General features: G+C 48.0%; 1 protein-coding gene across 2 annotated transcripts; it reads right to left on the minus strand.

The window, feature by feature from the left end:
* Positions 1 to 498: 498 nt before the first annotated feature.
* Positions 499 to 17643, minus strand: LOC146258830 (DNA topoisomerase I, mitochondrial). Of its 2 annotated transcripts, none has more exons than XM_084671291.1 (18): positions 17410 to 17643; positions 17152 to 17258; positions 14132 to 14227; positions 13942 to 14032; positions 13344 to 13471; positions 13034 to 13149; positions 11558 to 11679; positions 9705 to 9827; positions 9045 to 9232; positions 8459 to 8603; positions 6746 to 6889; positions 6091 to 6276; positions 4003 to 4071; positions 2124 to 2238; positions 1810 to 1937; positions 1313 to 1407; positions 1030 to 1179; positions 499 to 853 (listed from the first exon to the last, which is right to left on the minus strand). In XM_084671291.1, exons 2-18 carry the CDS (start codon positions 17247 to 17249, stop codon positions 751 to 753), a joined length of 2097 nt encoding a protein of 698 aa, XP_084527417.1. In that variant the 5' UTR covers positions 17250 to 17258; positions 17410 to 17643; the 3' UTR covers positions 499 to 750. The 2 variants fall into 2 exon arrangements, with proteins under 2 accessions (XP_084527417.1, XP_084527416.1); XM_084671290.1 differs by having other exon boundaries at positions 17406 to 17643.
* Between the last annotated feature and the right edge of the window lie 86 nt (positions 17644 to 17729).

A 17729-nucleotide genomic window follows, 5' to 3' on the forward strand; every position in this document is an offset into this window, starting at 1 on the left:
AACAATGGCATGAGCTGTTTGAAGTTATTGCAACAAGAAATGGTGCTGCTTGTGCCAAGTGTGGAATGCAATCCAAACTCAATTGATTTGTTATATTGAAGTTATTTAATACAATGTCTTTGTCTCAGTATCTGACCAACCATTCTATTACCACAAATGTAAAACAATCCCATTACGGGTACCAGCTGCATCCACCTAGAAGCTTGTTCAGGCACATGGGTCTGCCCACCCTCCTTTTCAAACAGAATCTCTCTGACATGGAAAGGGCCAGACCAACCGTTTATGGGGCAGTTTGACATGACAGTACTTTCGCATTTTAGTGAACAACCAAGATGTCATTCTTAGGCGCACTAAAAATGCTTCTGGACACAACCAGTGAAGAAACACTGGATGCATCAAGTAATGAGTGTCTTCATCTGTCAGGTTGTGTAAAGTGCAGATGATAAGCTATGTGTATACACTGTCCATTATAAGTTAAGAGTCCTTCAAATGAGCAGCTATTGCAAATACATTTTTATTTGAATCAAGAATATATATGTACATACAAATTTGTTTTGACTGGCAACACTAAAATACAAAACAATATTAACATGAACCAAATGGTGAACAACCATTCTTTATAAAAGAACCAACCATGAAAAAACAATGTTAAGAACCATGTGTTAAAAAAATACATTCCCAGGTAAAACCTCTTCAACTTCTGTTCAAATAACCCTTGCAGTGTCAGTAAACTCCTGGTCCGGCGACGGGTTAAAACTGGAAGTCTCTCTCGGTCATGTCTACGGCCCAGGCAAACTTGTCTCTCTGAGACTTGTTGTAGATCTTGTCCAGGGGGACCTCCATGTTCTTACACCTGCAGGAGAGAGGAACAATGCAACGTCAAACATGTCCCCGGGCCATGTTTAAGACCAACTGAATAAAACACAGCTAAATTCTGATATGAGTGAGAGTGTGTAGTTGGAAAGACTGCTTAGCGTGTGAGAAAGGATTGGAGAGGGGGTGAGCGAGAAGTGAGAGCTCGTCTCTGACCAGGCCACACTGATGCGTGGGTCCAGGTAGTTGAGTTTGGAGGTGCCCAGAGCGATCTGCTTGTTCTCCTCCCTATCTGTGGCCTGCACCTCCATCCTTAACAGCTGCTCTTCACAGCGCTCCACAGCCTTCTTCTTACGCTCCACCGCCCTGAAAAACAACACATCCTCAATTCCCCTTTTTGCCTCATGCTAGCTCACAAACCCGTTACCTAGTGTGTAATCAAACTGAACTAAAAAGGCAGAAGTGTGTGTGTGTGTCAGAGAGGGTGTGTCTAACTCACGTCAGCAGCTTGGGGTCTGAGCTGGACTTGGCCTCCTTCTTGGCCTCCTTCAGATTGGTCTTGGCCAGGACCAGCTGCTCCCTCCTGGCATCAATCTACAATCCAGGACACCTTTTTAAACTCATCACTTGTACTACTTGTTGATGGTCACATTACAGATGGTATTGTTTTGTGATACCATCCCTATGTATTTTTTGAATCTCAGACTGGCTTCTTACTACACATTAGTCACCATCAAAACTAAAATCACTTCAATAACTTCATCCCAAGTATCTGACCAAATTTTTTTTTTTATATATTCAATTTACTACTTTAAAAATTCTACAATACAAGTAAACTATAGCCACCTCTACACAACTCACTTGTAGAGTCCTTTCCCAATGTCTTACATTGCATCAGAGGTGAAGGTCCCAAGGTGGATGGTTGGTGGGTAACCCCTTACAGCACAGAACCCCAGTCTGGATTTCCCTCTAGGACACTGTTCACTCCCTCCTCACCTTAGTCTGTAGGTTGGCCATGGACTGGTCAAAGCTCTTTGGCGGTGCCCGCTGGTGGTTACAGAGTATTGCGACTGCACGGTTGGCTCTGTTGTAGGACAGCATCTTTTCTGCCTGGTTGTTTGTCACTGAGGTCAAATAAGTTGTTTGATTCAGATAATAGACTGGGGATTCTTACATCAGAATTAACAGATGTGTATTTAAGTGTATTTGGTTAGAATCTGAAATGCTTTGGCTGCGTTTGTGGCGGGGTGGTGTGTGCATGTTAGGCTGTTTTTTTTATTTATTGTGTGTGTATGAGATGAGGTGCATACTGTTGGAGAGCTCTCTGAGCTGCTGTTGCAGGGTGATTGAGGCGTTGTATGTCCTGAACACCTTGGCAGTCAGGCCTGGCATCAGGGAACTCAAGTGCTTGTTCAACAAGCCTGTCTGCACACACACAATAAATGAAGCATACAGTCTACTGTTGACACGTGTACACATCCTTCAAAGCCCACAGTGACCATGGACTGAAGCCTGCTGGCAGAAGAGCCTGCAGTTCGACCGCTGGCCACAAGGTGGCAGTAGAGTACTGTGGTTCATGCACGGTTTCTGCACAGCAGGGAAACGGCGTCATCCAGTCTCCAGGTACATTATCATCACCATCATTTGGAGGAGCGAGGAGATTAAAAAAAGACCATCATATTACTTTCTCTGACTTAACTGCAATTTCGACAAGTATTAGCATAGGTTAAAGCTGCCAAAGACAGGAATTATATTTCCATTAACTGCAGCGCCCTGACAGCAAGGGCTTTCCAATAACAAGACGCTCTAGAAGTGGAGAGCTGGGGTCTAGGGCTGAAACACACACACAAATGCAGATGGGTGCACACCCACACATGGATGAATAAACCAAAAGCAATCCAATAGTGTCCTTAAGGGCCTTAAGTGTTGTGAGGCGAGCTGGGAGGGAAGATGGCCGCGCTGTTTGAATCAGTGCAGGGTGAGGACAGACTGTGCCTCCCTTCAGTCCTGCCCAGGGGAAAGATGAGGAACGTGGACAAGTGTGTGATCTCTTATCTGCCAGCTCACAGGTCTACAGTGATATTGACCCCCACCCAAAGTCCTGACAGAAGATGGGACATGCATATCTCTCTCTGTGTGTGTGTGTGTGTGTGTGTGTGTGTGTGTGTGCGCAAGGTCAGCACCATCCACCTGCTGTGTTGGAGATAAGAGACGGCAACATGTCCTGGTGAAGGTACAGGGACTACAGCGACAGGAGACAGGCATCCCAGACCCCCTTCCCCCCCCCCTCCTCCCCCCACACCACACCGCCTGGACTCCACACCCCAGAGGCTGAACGCACACATGCCCTTCCTTAACAAGACGCCACCATGTGTACAGGCCAGTCGAATCCCTCGGTGAAGACGAGCAGGTTCTCGTGCGCGCCCGTGTCCACGCACGCCCCTGAAGGTAACAAGTCTAAAAGAGGGGCTGAGGTCCTCTGAACCACCCCCAGAGAGGACGGGAGGGCAGCCTCGTTATGTGACTGAATGCTGTACTTTAATACCACCCCCGTATCCCCTCCCTTACATGGCCTTTGAGTGTCAATCAGGCCAGCTCTGAGCAGCGGTTAACATTTCCCCTTCACATGCCCTGCCATTTTTCATTCCTCCCTTCTCACATTCTCTCCGTCCATCCATCCGCCGCCCCCGCTCGTCCAGGGAGGCTAAGGACCATGTCATTTCACGGCAATCTCGGCGGCAGCCCCTGGGCCTGCTGGGGCCGGGCTCCTCTGCAGCCTGCCTTGCCCTGCAGCCTGGAGGGGGCAGCGGGGCCAAGGGAGGCTGGATTCCTTTATAATCCTCTCAGTCAGCCTTCCTACCTCTTTTTTCCCCCCCTCTCTCCTCTTATCGCACTCCACTTCTTACAGCGTTCCGTCTTTGCTTTTCGTTCTTGCTCACCTCTTTTCCCCTCCCTCGCCTTCCCACCCGTTTTTCATCCGTCACTCTCTTCATTTCAACTGCCCCACCCCCCCCACACTTGTCCCTTCTTCCTCACCCTTACGGTCTCTTTTCTAGGAAGGCGTCGGTGTGAAGCCGCTGCTGATACCCAGTAATCTCCTTGCCGAGTCCACAAATACACATTTCCTTTTTGGCATGTTTAGGCATTCTGGCAGTAGAACACAATAGAAAAAAAGAGTTTCTGACTCACATTGAGGCGGTCGAAGACATCGTCCCCTCCTTGCTTATTTTCCATGAACAGCTTCAAGTTTTTAAACACCTGGAAGAGACGAGAACAGAAGACGTCACAACTGCACCCCAACAGAAACAGTCAAGAGCAGACCAGACCCCCCCCCCCCCCTCCAGGACAGACTCCCCAGGAGGCCAGCTGGACCATCGTGTGTGCCGGTTTAGCCACTTAGGGTGAACCTGACTTAGCTTCTCAGGCACAATCAATCAGACACAATCAAATCAGGGAAGAGTCTAAGGAGTGCCAACTGTGTGCACGACAAGTCAAATCAAGCTCAATTCTTCTCTTTGAAGTGTGCGAGTGTGAGAGAGAGCGCGACAGCAAGACACGGACAGAGAGCAGGAAAGGCTGAAATGCCAGCCAGACTGCATATAAAGCAGCAGCAAACTTGGGCCTTCCAAATGATCCTGATCCTGCCAGAAGATGGGCCTCTAGCCAGGAAACAGCCCTCTCCATGCCTCTCCCTCTGCTCCGCTCACTCACAGGGGAGCCAGAGTAAAGATTGGCACAATTATATTTGACATTTCCAATGAACCACTCCCACCCATCTCCCCCCCCGCCTCCCACGTACCAAGTAAACCTGCTAAAATATGCAAGAAGCTAATTAATGCTAGCCAATATGTAGCATTTAGGTGATTTGAACTACAATTTTGCCTCAAGTCAACATAAAAAAATTGCTGAAATAAAGAGGGAACTGAGGTGTGTGTGTGTGTGCAGGGAGAAGGGGACCCCAGCCCTATACTCCAACCCCAAGTCAGATATTGGCTGGATGACAATCTTCCAAGGGCTGGTCACATGATTCCATTTAAATAAGCAGCAAACTGGGTTTAACCCTGTACATTTGGTAAACGTTGACACACCATGTCAGGGAGTTTGCAGATGGTCATGTGACCTCCATCCCTTCCTCCCGTTCATCCCCCTCCCTCTCCAGGGGTTTGGAGACGGAACATTCCTCCAATTCCAGCTGACATTTACCAGCCCTAACCTATCCTGGCATTACATATGCAAAGATATGCAGGACACTAATTAATTTTACCTGATGTGTTGCTTTTAAATATGCTTATTTGAATAATGAGACATTCTGCCCGGAAACAAAACAGGCTGGCAGGTGCAAATATGTCCTGGTCTGCAATCTCTGGAAGGTTCCAGAATTTGTGTTCAGTGTGTTCTCTTGGAATGGTAATAGTGTCTGGATCCAGACACCTTCCTGTTTGTATCCAGTCTAATTTTCAGTTCTGACAAGATAACTGAAGATGAAAGAGAAACAGAAAAAAAAAAACTAGTTCTTATTTTCCATTCAAGTCTCTTCATTTGACAATAACAATGTGTGACAGCGATAATACACAGCTATAAGGAAATAATGAACTAGTGTCAGCAGAGTATCAACAATATTGTTTTGACTAGTTTATTTGGGTTTTAGAAGGGTTAAAGCTCACTGGCAGTAACCCTAAGGATACCTCCAGCTATCCATCCTTTACAATTGCTCTTTTCTTTCCTTCTCAATCAGATGCATATAATATGGATTTGACTTTTATATAGCATTATCGTCAAAACCCTACTTACAAGCAATAATTCCATGGCTGTTTATGCATTTCTGCCCATTCGTTTGACAAAACCACCTTGACCTTGCAGTGAATAACTAGTCGCTGACAACGTCCACAGTGGAAGTAACTCCAGACCACCTGGGGTCTAGCCCACACTAATCCATCTCCCCATGTGCCAATACAAATGATCATACCATCAATCCACTTGACTGACAGCTTGTTGGAGGGAACTGATAATGGAATTTAGTCACACTGTAATTCCAGAGCCAAATTAAAAACGCTGGGAGCAATGTGAATCCCATGTTCAAGGAGCCCTGTGGGCATCTTAACGTCAAGCTTTCTGGGGCTGTGTGGGAGATTTAGGGGGGGAGAGAGAGCGCGAGAGGAAGCGAGCATGTTCTATGGCTAAGCGAGCGAGGGGAAGCGAGCATGTTCTATGGCTAAGCGAGCGAGAGGAAGCGAGCATGTTCTATGGCTAAGCGAACGAGAGAGAGAGAGTGCTTACCTTCTTGGTGACTGGGACCTTGTTGTAGTAGCGGATACAATCTTTACCCAGGAAGTCAAACTCCACCACCCAGTCCTCCCCCTCCAGGCGGTCGTGGAGGGTGAGGTGTTCCACCCTCAGGGAGCAGCAGCCCACCGTGTCAGCCGTCTCTCCTTCCTCCTTCTCATTACCCGCTCTCAGAGCCAGCTGGGGCACACACACACACCAAATGAATAGTTCAAACTACCACTAGAGTTTATAACCGCTTCAAAAACGCACATTTCGGTGCCACTTAAATGCCCGGGCTGAAATGTGCCCTCTGGTGCTCCGAAACGGACAGAAGCATAATCAGCGCACATGATCGCTAATTAAATAATACTGCATTCATGTGGTGTCAGAATAAATCAGAAAAAAATCATTTCATTTATTAACATGAATGCAAGTCGGAACACAGAAAGTTGAAGAACCTGGAAAACAAGTGATAAACAAAAAGAAAAGCAGTTGTTTAATGTTTTGTGTCTCTTAAAGTATCGGTTCACGCACCGTTTGGGAACCGGAACCATTTTAAAAAGTAGCGATTTGGCACCAGTACTGTAAGAACCCAAACGATACCCAACCCTAGTCGAAGGACATCCGGTTCTAGGGACTACAGCACCAGAGGCGGTCAGAGGCAGACCTTGTCGATGAAGTAGAGGGCCACGGCTCTCTGGCGGGTGGCCATCTGTTTGGATTTGAGGTCTTCCTGGTAGTGCTGGCGGATGCCAGCCACACAGCTCTTCAGTCTCCGGGCCACCTCATACTTCTCCCAGTCCTTCTCCCCCTGAGCACGCACACACAAAAAACACACACCAAGCTTTCATTTGAACACCGTGCCCATAGTTCATCCTCGTTTCCACTGGCGTGTGGTGCTAACATACACACTACCCGTTGGGAGAGTATTGTGGGAGCTGGCCAGTGACATGGTGTTTGCACATCCTTCAAGGGAACCAGCCACTAGCATTTGAATGAACAGGACCCAGGCCACCCGACCCAAATACACAGGTCATCGTCACGGAGACGCACTGGAATAACTTAACCTTCACAGATATGCAGGAAAGGAGAAGACAATAGAGGAGAATCGAGTAGGACTAGATTCTAAGAAGAGAGCATAAAAGAAATGTAACGTAAACACAAACATCCACCAACACACACCCCTCTTTAGGCACCATGTGTCAACATCACCATACAAAAACACCCACTCCACACAGTTCTGATGAAAAACTCATTAGCCCATAAGAGCCCAACAAATAATTGCAATTAAAAACTGCTTTTCACAATGTCCTCCTCAACTAAGTGTTAAAGTGTTGCTCCTAGATACTGTAGCAGTACAGCATAACACCCTGTACCAACAAAACAACCCTCATACTGCGTCAGTGAATAGCCCCTCGTCACCCTGAACACAAGCACGACTGGAATGAAAGGAACACAGGCCATTGTTGCCATCAGTGCTTTCAAAGCACAACACTTTGTATGAATACCATATGTCATTTGCCTAGGATTTTTAGAAGCAGAGATGCTCTTTACGGTGCTTTTCTGTGGTTGCCGTTTGTGCGTGTTCATTGAACAGAGGCTGCATGTTAATCAGCCTTTACATATAACCCAGTTCAGGACAGCAGGGCAGACTATAGAGATGGTGATTTTGATACACAAAACATGTTGTGAATACGTTTAAACAGTGGTTGTTCAAAGATGCCAACACCTACAGTTCCTGAAAAGAACTCAACAGCTTCCTTGACTACATATAAGTGGCGTGGAAACCCGCTGGCTTTCCCCCCCTCTCTGCCTCGCCCTCCCCCCCTCTCTGCCTCGCCCTCCCCCCCTCTCTGCCTCGCCCTCCCCCCCTCTCTGCCTCGCCCTCCCCCCCTCTCTGCCTCGCCCGCCCCCCCTCTCTGCCTCGCCCGCCCCCCCTCTCTGCCTCGCCCGCCCCCCCTCTCTGCCTCGCCCGCCCCCCCTCTCTGCCTCGCCCGCCCCCCCTCTCTGCCTCGCCCGCCCCCCCTCTCTGCCTCGCCCGCCCCCCCTCTCTGCCTCGCCCGCCCCCTCTCTCTGCCTCGCCCGCCCCCTCTCTCTGCCTCGCCCGCCCCCTCTCTCTGCCTCGCCCGCCCCCTCTCTCTGCCTCGCCCGCCCCCTCTCTCTGCCTCGCCCGCCCCCTCTCTCTGCCTCGCCCCCTCTCTCTGCCTCGCCCCCTCTCTCTGCCTCGCCCCCTCTCTCTGCCTCGCCCCCTCTCTCTGCCTCGCCCTCTCTCTCTGCCTCGCCCTCTCTCTCTGTGCACAGCCTGGGAGGTGGTTTGAGACATGATCTATGGTCCTTCTGCCCTCCCACCCCCCTGTGTCCGTGGGCGTCAGGGTTGCACCTTGAGTTTGGAGTTGGCGTTCAGCATGATGTATTTAACGGAGCCCTGGATGTTCTCTGTCCAGCTGGCCAGCCACGTCACCCCGTTGTCATGGCGAACCTCCTTCCAGTGGTGACCTTTCGGGGGCTCTGGGATGCGCGAGTCTCTGAGTGTGACCATTACAGAGGGAGATTTGAGACCAAAGAGAGAAAGAGAACGTTTAAGAGGCAGAAAGATAACATAACATTGGAGTGCATTTGTATTTCATAAATTGTATTTAATTAAAAGTTAGCCATGTCTATGTAGTAAGAAATGCCAGAAAAGTCCCTCCCCTTTATGAATTATCTGTCAATAAGAAATGGTGTCTGGCTACCAAAAGATTGTGTTTGAAAAAGACCCCTGTATCAGTTGCTAATTTGCCAAACCGAAGCTACCATTCCAAAGCTACAAGCGAAGCGACGAATCCCATTGTCAGGAACGTTTAAAATGTTGTTGTCTGGACACAAGGAACGCCAGTACTCCTTAATAAGGTCTGACCAGCCACGCGCACGGTGGCATTCTAAAGCCAGCGTGACACCCAGCTTGCCACAGGGGCCTGCGGTCTCACTTGCTGCAGTTGATGATGACGTCTTCGGGCCAGATCCTCTTCTTGAGCTGGCCCTGCTTGGGGTGCTCCCCGCGCCCCCTGAAGAGGCTCGGGGGCTCAATCTTGAAGTTGCCGATGCGCTCTCTGTGGTGGTCGAGCAGGCAGAAGCCGTACTCCTCCACGATCTTCTGGTTGGCTTCTTTGATCACCTGGGGAGGTGGAGAACACCACAGATCAGGTTAGGGGGAGAAACGACAAGCTGCCTTCTTTCCATTCTGTGATCTGACAGGTGGGAGTTTCTCGGTTGTTACCAAATCTAATCAATACTTTTAAACTTAAAGAAGGTCTCTCAGAGTGTGTGTGTGTGTGTGTTTCAGTGGCTCAATTACTGCAGCTTGAGAACTGGGCTTTTTATGAAGTTGAAAATTGGCAGGTGTATAATGAATATAACCATGTCACCATTTTGCGGTGCACAAAGCAGAGGAGCTATGGATGGGGTGATAACGGGCACTGCACTAGCATTCGCTGCAAATGGGCACTACACGAGTACAAACGGCTGAATTGAATCCAGTGCTGCCTAGCCTGGTCTCAAGCAGGCCCCTGGAGAAGGTCCTGGGTGAGATCTACATGTTGAAAAGGACAGCTGGACTGTGTTCAGCTGGGACAGAGGGTTGACCTCACCAGTTTCTCCTCCTTGGTCATGCTCTTCCTGGCCTCCACCTTCTGCTTATGCATGTTGTGGAGTTCCCCGAAGTCACACTTCTTCAGGTCCTGGATCAGTACACGCTCTTCGTGGGTCATTTCCTGAAGATGGTGGGATTCAGGACGCACGACACTTTGTTGAACATGTAGGAGGCACATACACAAAACAGAATCCCCACAAAGGACGACCCCCCACCCCTTTACTCAATAACCAGCGGATCACAGATCAGCCCATAATGGAGCCGTATACGTCACCAAACCACCTCAACGAGTGCGTATGCTCAGCATCACAGGTCAATCTGTGGGCGTCAAGCAAACGCGCTTCTTTCATTCGATTGAATTTGATCGTCTCCCAGGCGAAAAGTCACAACCACGCAGCCTCTCTTGTAATGTGCTGCCCCATAGTGGCGAGAAGGCCACCTCTGCAGGACCTGTGAGCCAGGCAACGGCTGAACCCACCAATTACACTCACTCTCCTGTCTCCGACTCGCTCTTCTCATCCTTGTATGCCCGTCTCCGTGCTTACAACACCCCCCCCCCCTCCCCTCCATCCATCAAATAGTCTCTCGCCATGGGAATTTATTATTTTTCACCGAGATGCAGCACTTAAACTAGAGGAGAGAGTACGGGGTAAGGGGGGGGGGGGGGAGAGGAGAAAGAAGGCACATTAAAAGACCAATTTATATGGTGTTTATAAAAAGGTGGCACAAAGGGAGAGAGAGAAAATCAAAGTCAAACAGAGTTAACAGCCTAGCTTCCAATCAATACTAGCTTCTGTTGGACACACATCTGCTTTATTCAGTCAGCAATACAACTAGGCAAGTGTTTCAAGCGTGACTGGGAGGCCAGTGGTCTAGGGAACTAGGCTGTCCAGGTTCTAGGGGCCAGTGGGGTAAGGGGCTAGGTGGGCCAGGGGCCAAGAGGCCAGTGGTCTAGGGGAACCAGTAAGGCCTAGAGGGCTAGGTGGTCCAGTATGTGTAGGGCTAGGTTGCCAGAAGTCAAGGAGACCAGTGGCATAGGAGTTCCAGAGTCCAGAGGAGGCTAGGAGGCCAGTTCAGAGTGCAGCCACAGTGTGTGACATACCCCCCACACTTCTGCCACAGCAGACGGGACCACTTAAAGACACTGAATCATGTCTCTAACAATGATTGACAGGGCGAGAGTGGGCGGAGACTGGGGGGCAGTGAAGCGAGGAGAGCTTCTTCCTGTTGTAATAAAACAGTTTAATTGGATTTGTTCAAATGCAGGGAGACGGTTGTCTGGATTAGCATATCAATGCCTTTACACAAATCGTATTTTCAACAGCATTGAGCACTAAGCAGCACAAAATTAATTCCGCATGATATGGCTTCAGGCTTGGTTAGGGCGGGGTGTGTACAGAACGCCATGCCACCACCTCGCACGCATCCCAGCCCTCCACTCAGTCCGTTTCACACCCTGACACCTGGGTGCTTGCGCAGTTTGATTTCCCTTTCGTTCCAATCAAATGGAACTTGAAAGTGTTTGCCGGGCACATTGGCTGGGGCGACTTCACGACTTTGTGTGTGGGCTCCACCAAGCCCACCTTCAGATGAAAGGCAGTTTCTATTTCAGACTTGGGTCATGATGCTCAGCGTATGGGTCCCTGATCCTCAGACTCTGCCAACTCTTAATGTGCTACAAATATGTTGCACCATTTATACTGAAGCTATATTGTATCCCCCCCTACTTTTAAGGGAATTTGTCCTTGGGCATACAACTTACGGTTCTTTATCTCATTTGTTTCCATTCCCTTTATCTCCCCGTCCCTCCCTCCCCCTCCCCCTCCACCTCCACTCTCTCCTGACCCGTACCTTTCTCCAGTCCTTGAAGAAGTTGTTTCGGAACACCTCTTTAGTGGTGTACTCGTGGTCCAGCATCTGGGCGAAGAACAGAGCCACCTCCTCAGCTGCAGGGCTCAGCTTCACCTCCTGACCTGAAATAAGACAGAGAGGGAGAGAGACGTCCACACCTTCCATCATCCCAGTGGTGCATCTTCTGTGTGTCATGTTTGAAGAGACCATCTCAAGGATCAAGACACACACACACACACACACACACACACACCAAGAGCAACAGTTTTAGGTGTCAATGGTAACCATAACAGGTATCTGCAGTGCGCGCGTGCACACACGTTCAGTAGGGGGAATATGTCAAATGGTCTTCAATAACCATGTCTGATCCAGCAAGCCAACAGCTCCCCTTCACTTTACAGCCCCAAGTAAAGAAGCTGGTCCTTGGATCTCTCTCTGTGCACACACACAATCAGTCTATAAAACAACTTTGTTGTTGTTGTTCGTAATGGTGAAAGGAAGGAGTCTCCAGAGTGTCCTATAGAACTGCTTCTCTTGGACCCCCACTAAAACTGACAAGTCGGGAGCAGTGTCATAGCTCATCCATTGCTCTGTACCAGGATCAATCTACTTCTCTGTGTTCACAGAGCTGGTGTGATCCTGGTAAGCCTGGACAGGGCATAGTGGTTTGTCTTCCTGTCTCCCCATCTCTCTGAGAGCAGACAGGAATGACAGATCAGCTGTCACTAAGCACCTCAGAGTGGGAAGGCTGATCCAGGATCAGAAGTCCTGCTGAGACTGCCTTCATGCAGGCCACACACCCTGATCAAGGCCTCAGATCAGACTGCTGGTTTTCCTCCCCTAGAGGCCTGCAGGAGAGGCCTGCAGGAGAGGCCTGCAGGAGAGGCCTGCAGGAGAGGCCTGCAGGAGAGGCCTGCAGGAGAGGCCTGCAGGAGAGGCCTGCAGGAGAGGCCTGCAGGAGAGGCCTGCAGGAGAGGCCTGCAGGAGAGGCCTGCAGGAGAGGCCTGCAGGAGAGGCCTGCAGGAGAGGCCTGCAGGAGAGGCCTGCAGGAGAGGCCTGCAGGAGAGGCCTGCAGGAGAGGCCTGCAGGAGAGGCCTGCAGGAGAGGCCTGCAGGAGAGGCCTGCAGGAGAGGCCTGCAGGAGAGGCCTGCAGGAGAGGCCTGCAGGAGAGGCCTGCAGGAGAGGCCTGCAGGAGAGGCCTGCAGGAGAGGCCTGCAGGAGAGGCCTGCAGGAGAGGCCTGCAGGAGAGGCCTGCAGGAGAGGCCTGCAGGAGAGGCCTGCAGGAGAGGCCTGCAGGAGAGGCCTGCAGGAGAGGCCTGCAGGAGAGGCCTGCAGGAGAGGCCTGCAGGAGAGGCCTGCAGGAGAGGCCTGCAGGAGAGGCCTGCAGGAGAGGCCTGCAGGAGAGGCCTGCAGGAGAGGCCTGCAGGAGAGGCCTGCAGGAGAGGCCTGCAGGAGAGGCCTGGACTGGCTCCTTACCATCGTAGTAAAAACGAACATCCTTGGGCAGGGGCTGGTACTCAGGAGGGAACCACGGTCCTTTATGTTCTAGAACCTTCCACTTTACCCCGTACTCATATTTTTCCTCCTCCCACCTGAGAGCAAGAGGGAAACAGACACAGAGCTTTCAATTCAATCATATACTACCTAAAGCAAGTATTCAACATATGCTGCTGTCATTAATACAAAACTAGACCGACAGGCCAGCTAACTGTCAGAATAGCACGTCCAAGTTGAAGTAACATGTGATCCTTGCTTGTAAAATGCCCCAGACGATGATGCCCCTCACCATCTCCAACGTTGCTGCTCCTCTTCCTCCTTCTTCTTTATCTTCAGAGCTCGTGCCTCTTCAATCTCTTTCTTGGTCCTCTTCTGCTTGGTTGAGACGGTCTTCTCCTCTTCCTTCTCCTCAATCTTCTAGGAAGACCAACATCAACAGGCACCCTCAGTACAGACCCCAGAAGACGTACTTCTACAGAGTAAATGACTTGGACACGGACATGAGACGAGCTTTGGCTAACTGAATGCAGTATGGTGGATTGGCAAGATGAGCCAAATTTGATCTCCAACTTGATACACATCGGTTGTTGTCATTATGTAGAATTTGACTGGATTGGAAGAGTTATGAAAAAGAAAATGTATGATTGATCATTTTGTTACAGTAAATACGATTAGCTTTCAGCTAATTTAGTTTAGTGGGTTGAAGCCATAGGTGAGAAGTTCCATGCTTTCTGCTGTGTTTACCACTGGTGCTATGAAATCCCAACTTCGATGTGATGACGTCAATGTCTCAACCATCACATTCACCCTTGGTTTAGGGAAAACACAACTGAAAGGTTGAGTGTGATTACTGTAGAACACAGGTAGGAGAAAGGGGAGGGGTTTACCTTTTCTTCGGCCTCCTTCTTGACTCTCTTCCTTGGTGTCCCCGAGCTTACCTCACCATCCTCCTTTTTTAATGTCGTCTTTTTCTGAACCCTATAAATGATCCAGGGAACAGAGAATACACACATACATTAAAAAACTAATCAAACGAACCTGGACTCGGCATGTCCCTATTCAATCGTTAGCCCTTACATGGTAGAGGCAGAGGGCACATCCTGCCTCTTCCTCTTCCTCCCCATCTGCTGGGGAGCAAAGTCTCCTTCCTCCTGCTTCACAGCCAGGTGGAACCTGGAGAGGGAAAGAGAGAGATGGGAGTGAGAAAAGGAAGGATGGACACACAATAACCAAGTTTGAGACTTGTCAACAGCTGTTGATGCCAATTGTAATAGAGCTGCAGAATTCCCACAACACAGCATGAACTGGCTACAATTGGAGCAACTGTAGACTAAATCTAGGCCTTCCCAGGTAAAAAAGGAGCCTAAATGTGCACACTGCTGATTCAGTGACCACACAAAATAACAATTACAGTGATTAAACAACATTATTGAAAAACAGCTGAATGATAATGGGATAATTACAATGATTAGAAATAAAAAATAATTACAGGACTGTGCTGTTACACTGCAGGGACACTCAAGCTCAAAGAGAAATGGACCAAATTAATAACCAATTAGAGCAACCACTGCTAATAAATTACACTTCTGCTTCCTTTCACACATGCTAAACAGAACACTGTTGGGCAGACTGGAGGCCCATGCAGTGGGCTTCCTCCATCGACAGTTCACGCCCACGTATCGTCGGAACAGAAGGATATTGATTAGAATTGATGGAACATTTTCGCGACCGCCAAAAGGCTGTAATTAAATCCAAGCATCGGCATCCATTGTTGGGCAGGGGGTTAACCTAGTGCATGTGTGGTTTTTGTTGGCAGTACCTGGTTGCTGAGATGTGCTTTATTTTCAACGTGGCTAATGAAAATGGAACGTTCCTTGATTTTGACCATTGTTGTACCATGCACTTCTGATCCTTGATCTTTCTAAATGCACTATTTGTACTTTGCTCGGAAACATTTAAGTTTTACTGTAATGACTAAGTTGCTCTGAATAAGAGCGTCTGCTAAATGACTAAATGTAAAAATGTAAATGTAAAGGCCTCCACTAAAGTAATAAAAAAGGTCATGTAATCATGTTCTCAGTAATTATCAAGTTAGAAGGGTACCACTGTGTAAGGGGAGGCAGAAAAACACCCCTCAGCACTGCAGCCTTTACCCATTGTCTAAATCAAAATCAATGAATCAAACTGAGACAAACAAAATAACTGAAAAAGTATTTGTCAACTGTCCATTCCCCTGAAGTGTACTTGGAATTGGAATCACCCAGGAGTGACAGCCAGAGTCACTTCTCATGATTCAACCAGATCCTGTTTGAGGCCTGAGGCAAATGCAAGACCAACACACCGCCCCATTCCCCCAACCGTGGGAGTCCATCTCTCCTCCTCCCCCCCCCCAACACCATCTCATTTATTGCATTTCTGACAAGCCACAGATATTTTTCTTCAATACAGCAAGAAATTAATTTCCTGAGAGACAGCTTAACGGTGCCTGAGAGATGGGAATGGCTTATGTCCAGCCTCCTGGACATCCAAATCACCAAAATTAATTTACATCACCTCAGAAGAAGCGAGAGAGCAAGTGAGAGCGAGAGACACCAAAATGAATTGAATCTATTAGAAACGTAAACGGATTAAAACTAATTTCCAATGGCAGCCGCAAGATGCCAATTGGACAGTTTTTTTATGTTCATCAAGTCAATGAAGTGCAAAAGAAACATGAACGTGAGTGATGAGTAGCACCATCATTCACCATTACCTGGCCTTCTCTTCAGACACCGTCTTAAAGTAATTGAGCAGTGTTACACACCTGCCGTTAGCCTCAAAGTTAACACTCTTTGTGTTGACCTGACGGAGATAGAAAAATTTACGGGCGGAAGCAAGACATTGCTGACATTCCATCATCAATAGCCCTTGAGGACATAAATAAATTTAATCAATAAAATCATCCCTCAAGCCAAAACATACACTTGAAAGGGTTGACAAAAACGATTTGCCACTTTCAAATGTGTACATTGAAGTGATTTAATTTGATCCAAATAGATAATCACGTCAAGATTGGTAACAGCATAGATCTGATTGGCCAGAAGCTCCTTGTTAGTCTGACTATTGTGAAATGGTAAGTAGACCGACAAATGCTTGGCTAAAGTACTTCAGAAGGCTTCCATAACACATTGGAGCCTGTGTAGTATATGATATGTAACTTTGAAATGGGTTGACAGAAACCTGGCAGTTTTTGTAATTATATTTAACTTGACCTTCTCTTTCCTGTTCTTACTGCTACTCACCACACCATAAGAGGACGGGAGAAAGTAAAGAATAGTTCAGTTACTATTTTTAGTGTTTCCTGAATTTTCATTTGCAGTTTACTGTTAACAGAATTTAGTGTTGTCACTTGTGGATTGAAGAGATAGTTGATAGTTAAACCGTCTCATTCAGTAGGATCTACTAGGATAAAAGTAATACTTTAGGCCACGACTAGGCTACATGAGGAGGCCTAACCCAATCCCAGTCAGCTTTGGCGAATGAAATCAGAGCTGGCTGCCACTCACACAAACAAGCCGTCCATTTTTCTTCCTCCTCCTATTAATTACACACGTCAATGACGGATGACTGGAGCATAATTTGTCTTCTCATAATGCAACAGATATCAATGTAAATCAATTTCTTCAGATAAAGATGGAGTAGGCTACCCCTAACAAATTCTGTGGTCCTCACGTTAATGAATGCACGGCGCCCACTCACTTTCTGGAGCTTAAGCACTGAGCTGGGAGGGAGATTTACGACCGTCTGTGCGGCTTGTTTTGTTTGGAGGCTTAATTTGTCTCAATTTCTTTCGTGACAACATGAGAGGAGAGCCTGCACGCTAGGGCAATGGTGTGTTCAACCATGTGCAGGTTGCAAAAATTCGACAAACAGCACTACTAACGCTAGCCACAGAAGTGAGCAATTTAGATCATCATGATGCTAGGAGAGTGGTTAACAGCATGACCTAGAATCTACCTACCATCCTTTCAATCATCTATCACACTGCTTTGAATCCTGTAAATTAGAAACAGTGTCTATGTATGCAAGCTTGACACAGCTAGACATCCTAAATTCACCTTTTGGATGTATCGGTGGGGCCATCTTCGTTCTTACTTGGCGAGGTCTGTCCGGGCTTTTTAGCTTTGGCCTTCTGGCCCCGCTTCGCTTTGGCCATATTTACACACTGCAACATTAAAACATACTGTAACGTTCAATACAAAGTGAAAGCTAGCTATAAACCTCACCTTTCATGCCTTACTACTAGAAATAGTAACAACTGTAAAGTTAGCTAGCCTCCCAAAAAGTGCAAACTACACAGTGCTTACAGTACCTGCCTTTCCGCCGGCGGTAGTAGTGCAGAGCCACCTTGTCAAATGGACAGCTTAATTTATATTATTTAAAATGTGAGATGACTTTACGACAGGTGGCTACCGGATAAAATGATTATGTATCTAAAACCGTGCAATATTTGTAATGCCTGCTGAACCTTCGTTTTATATCATTGTTACAATAAGCACTTACTGATCCAGACAGCGCGGGAAAAACAAGTGTCCGCTGTGGGAAGATTTCAGGTGCGTGGGTGTGGCCTAATTAGTCCTCTAAAACCAATAGTATTGGCCGAACTCAAAGGTCGATTAAAAATGTGACAATATGA

This window comes from Hypomesus nipponensis, chromosome 14 (genome assembly GCF_054491055.1).
Source record: "Hypomesus nipponensis isolate SF chromosome 14, ASM5449105v1, whole genome shotgun sequence".
Lineage (NCBI taxonomy): Eukaryota > Metazoa > Chordata > Actinopteri > Osmeriformes > Osmeridae > Hypomesus > Hypomesus nipponensis.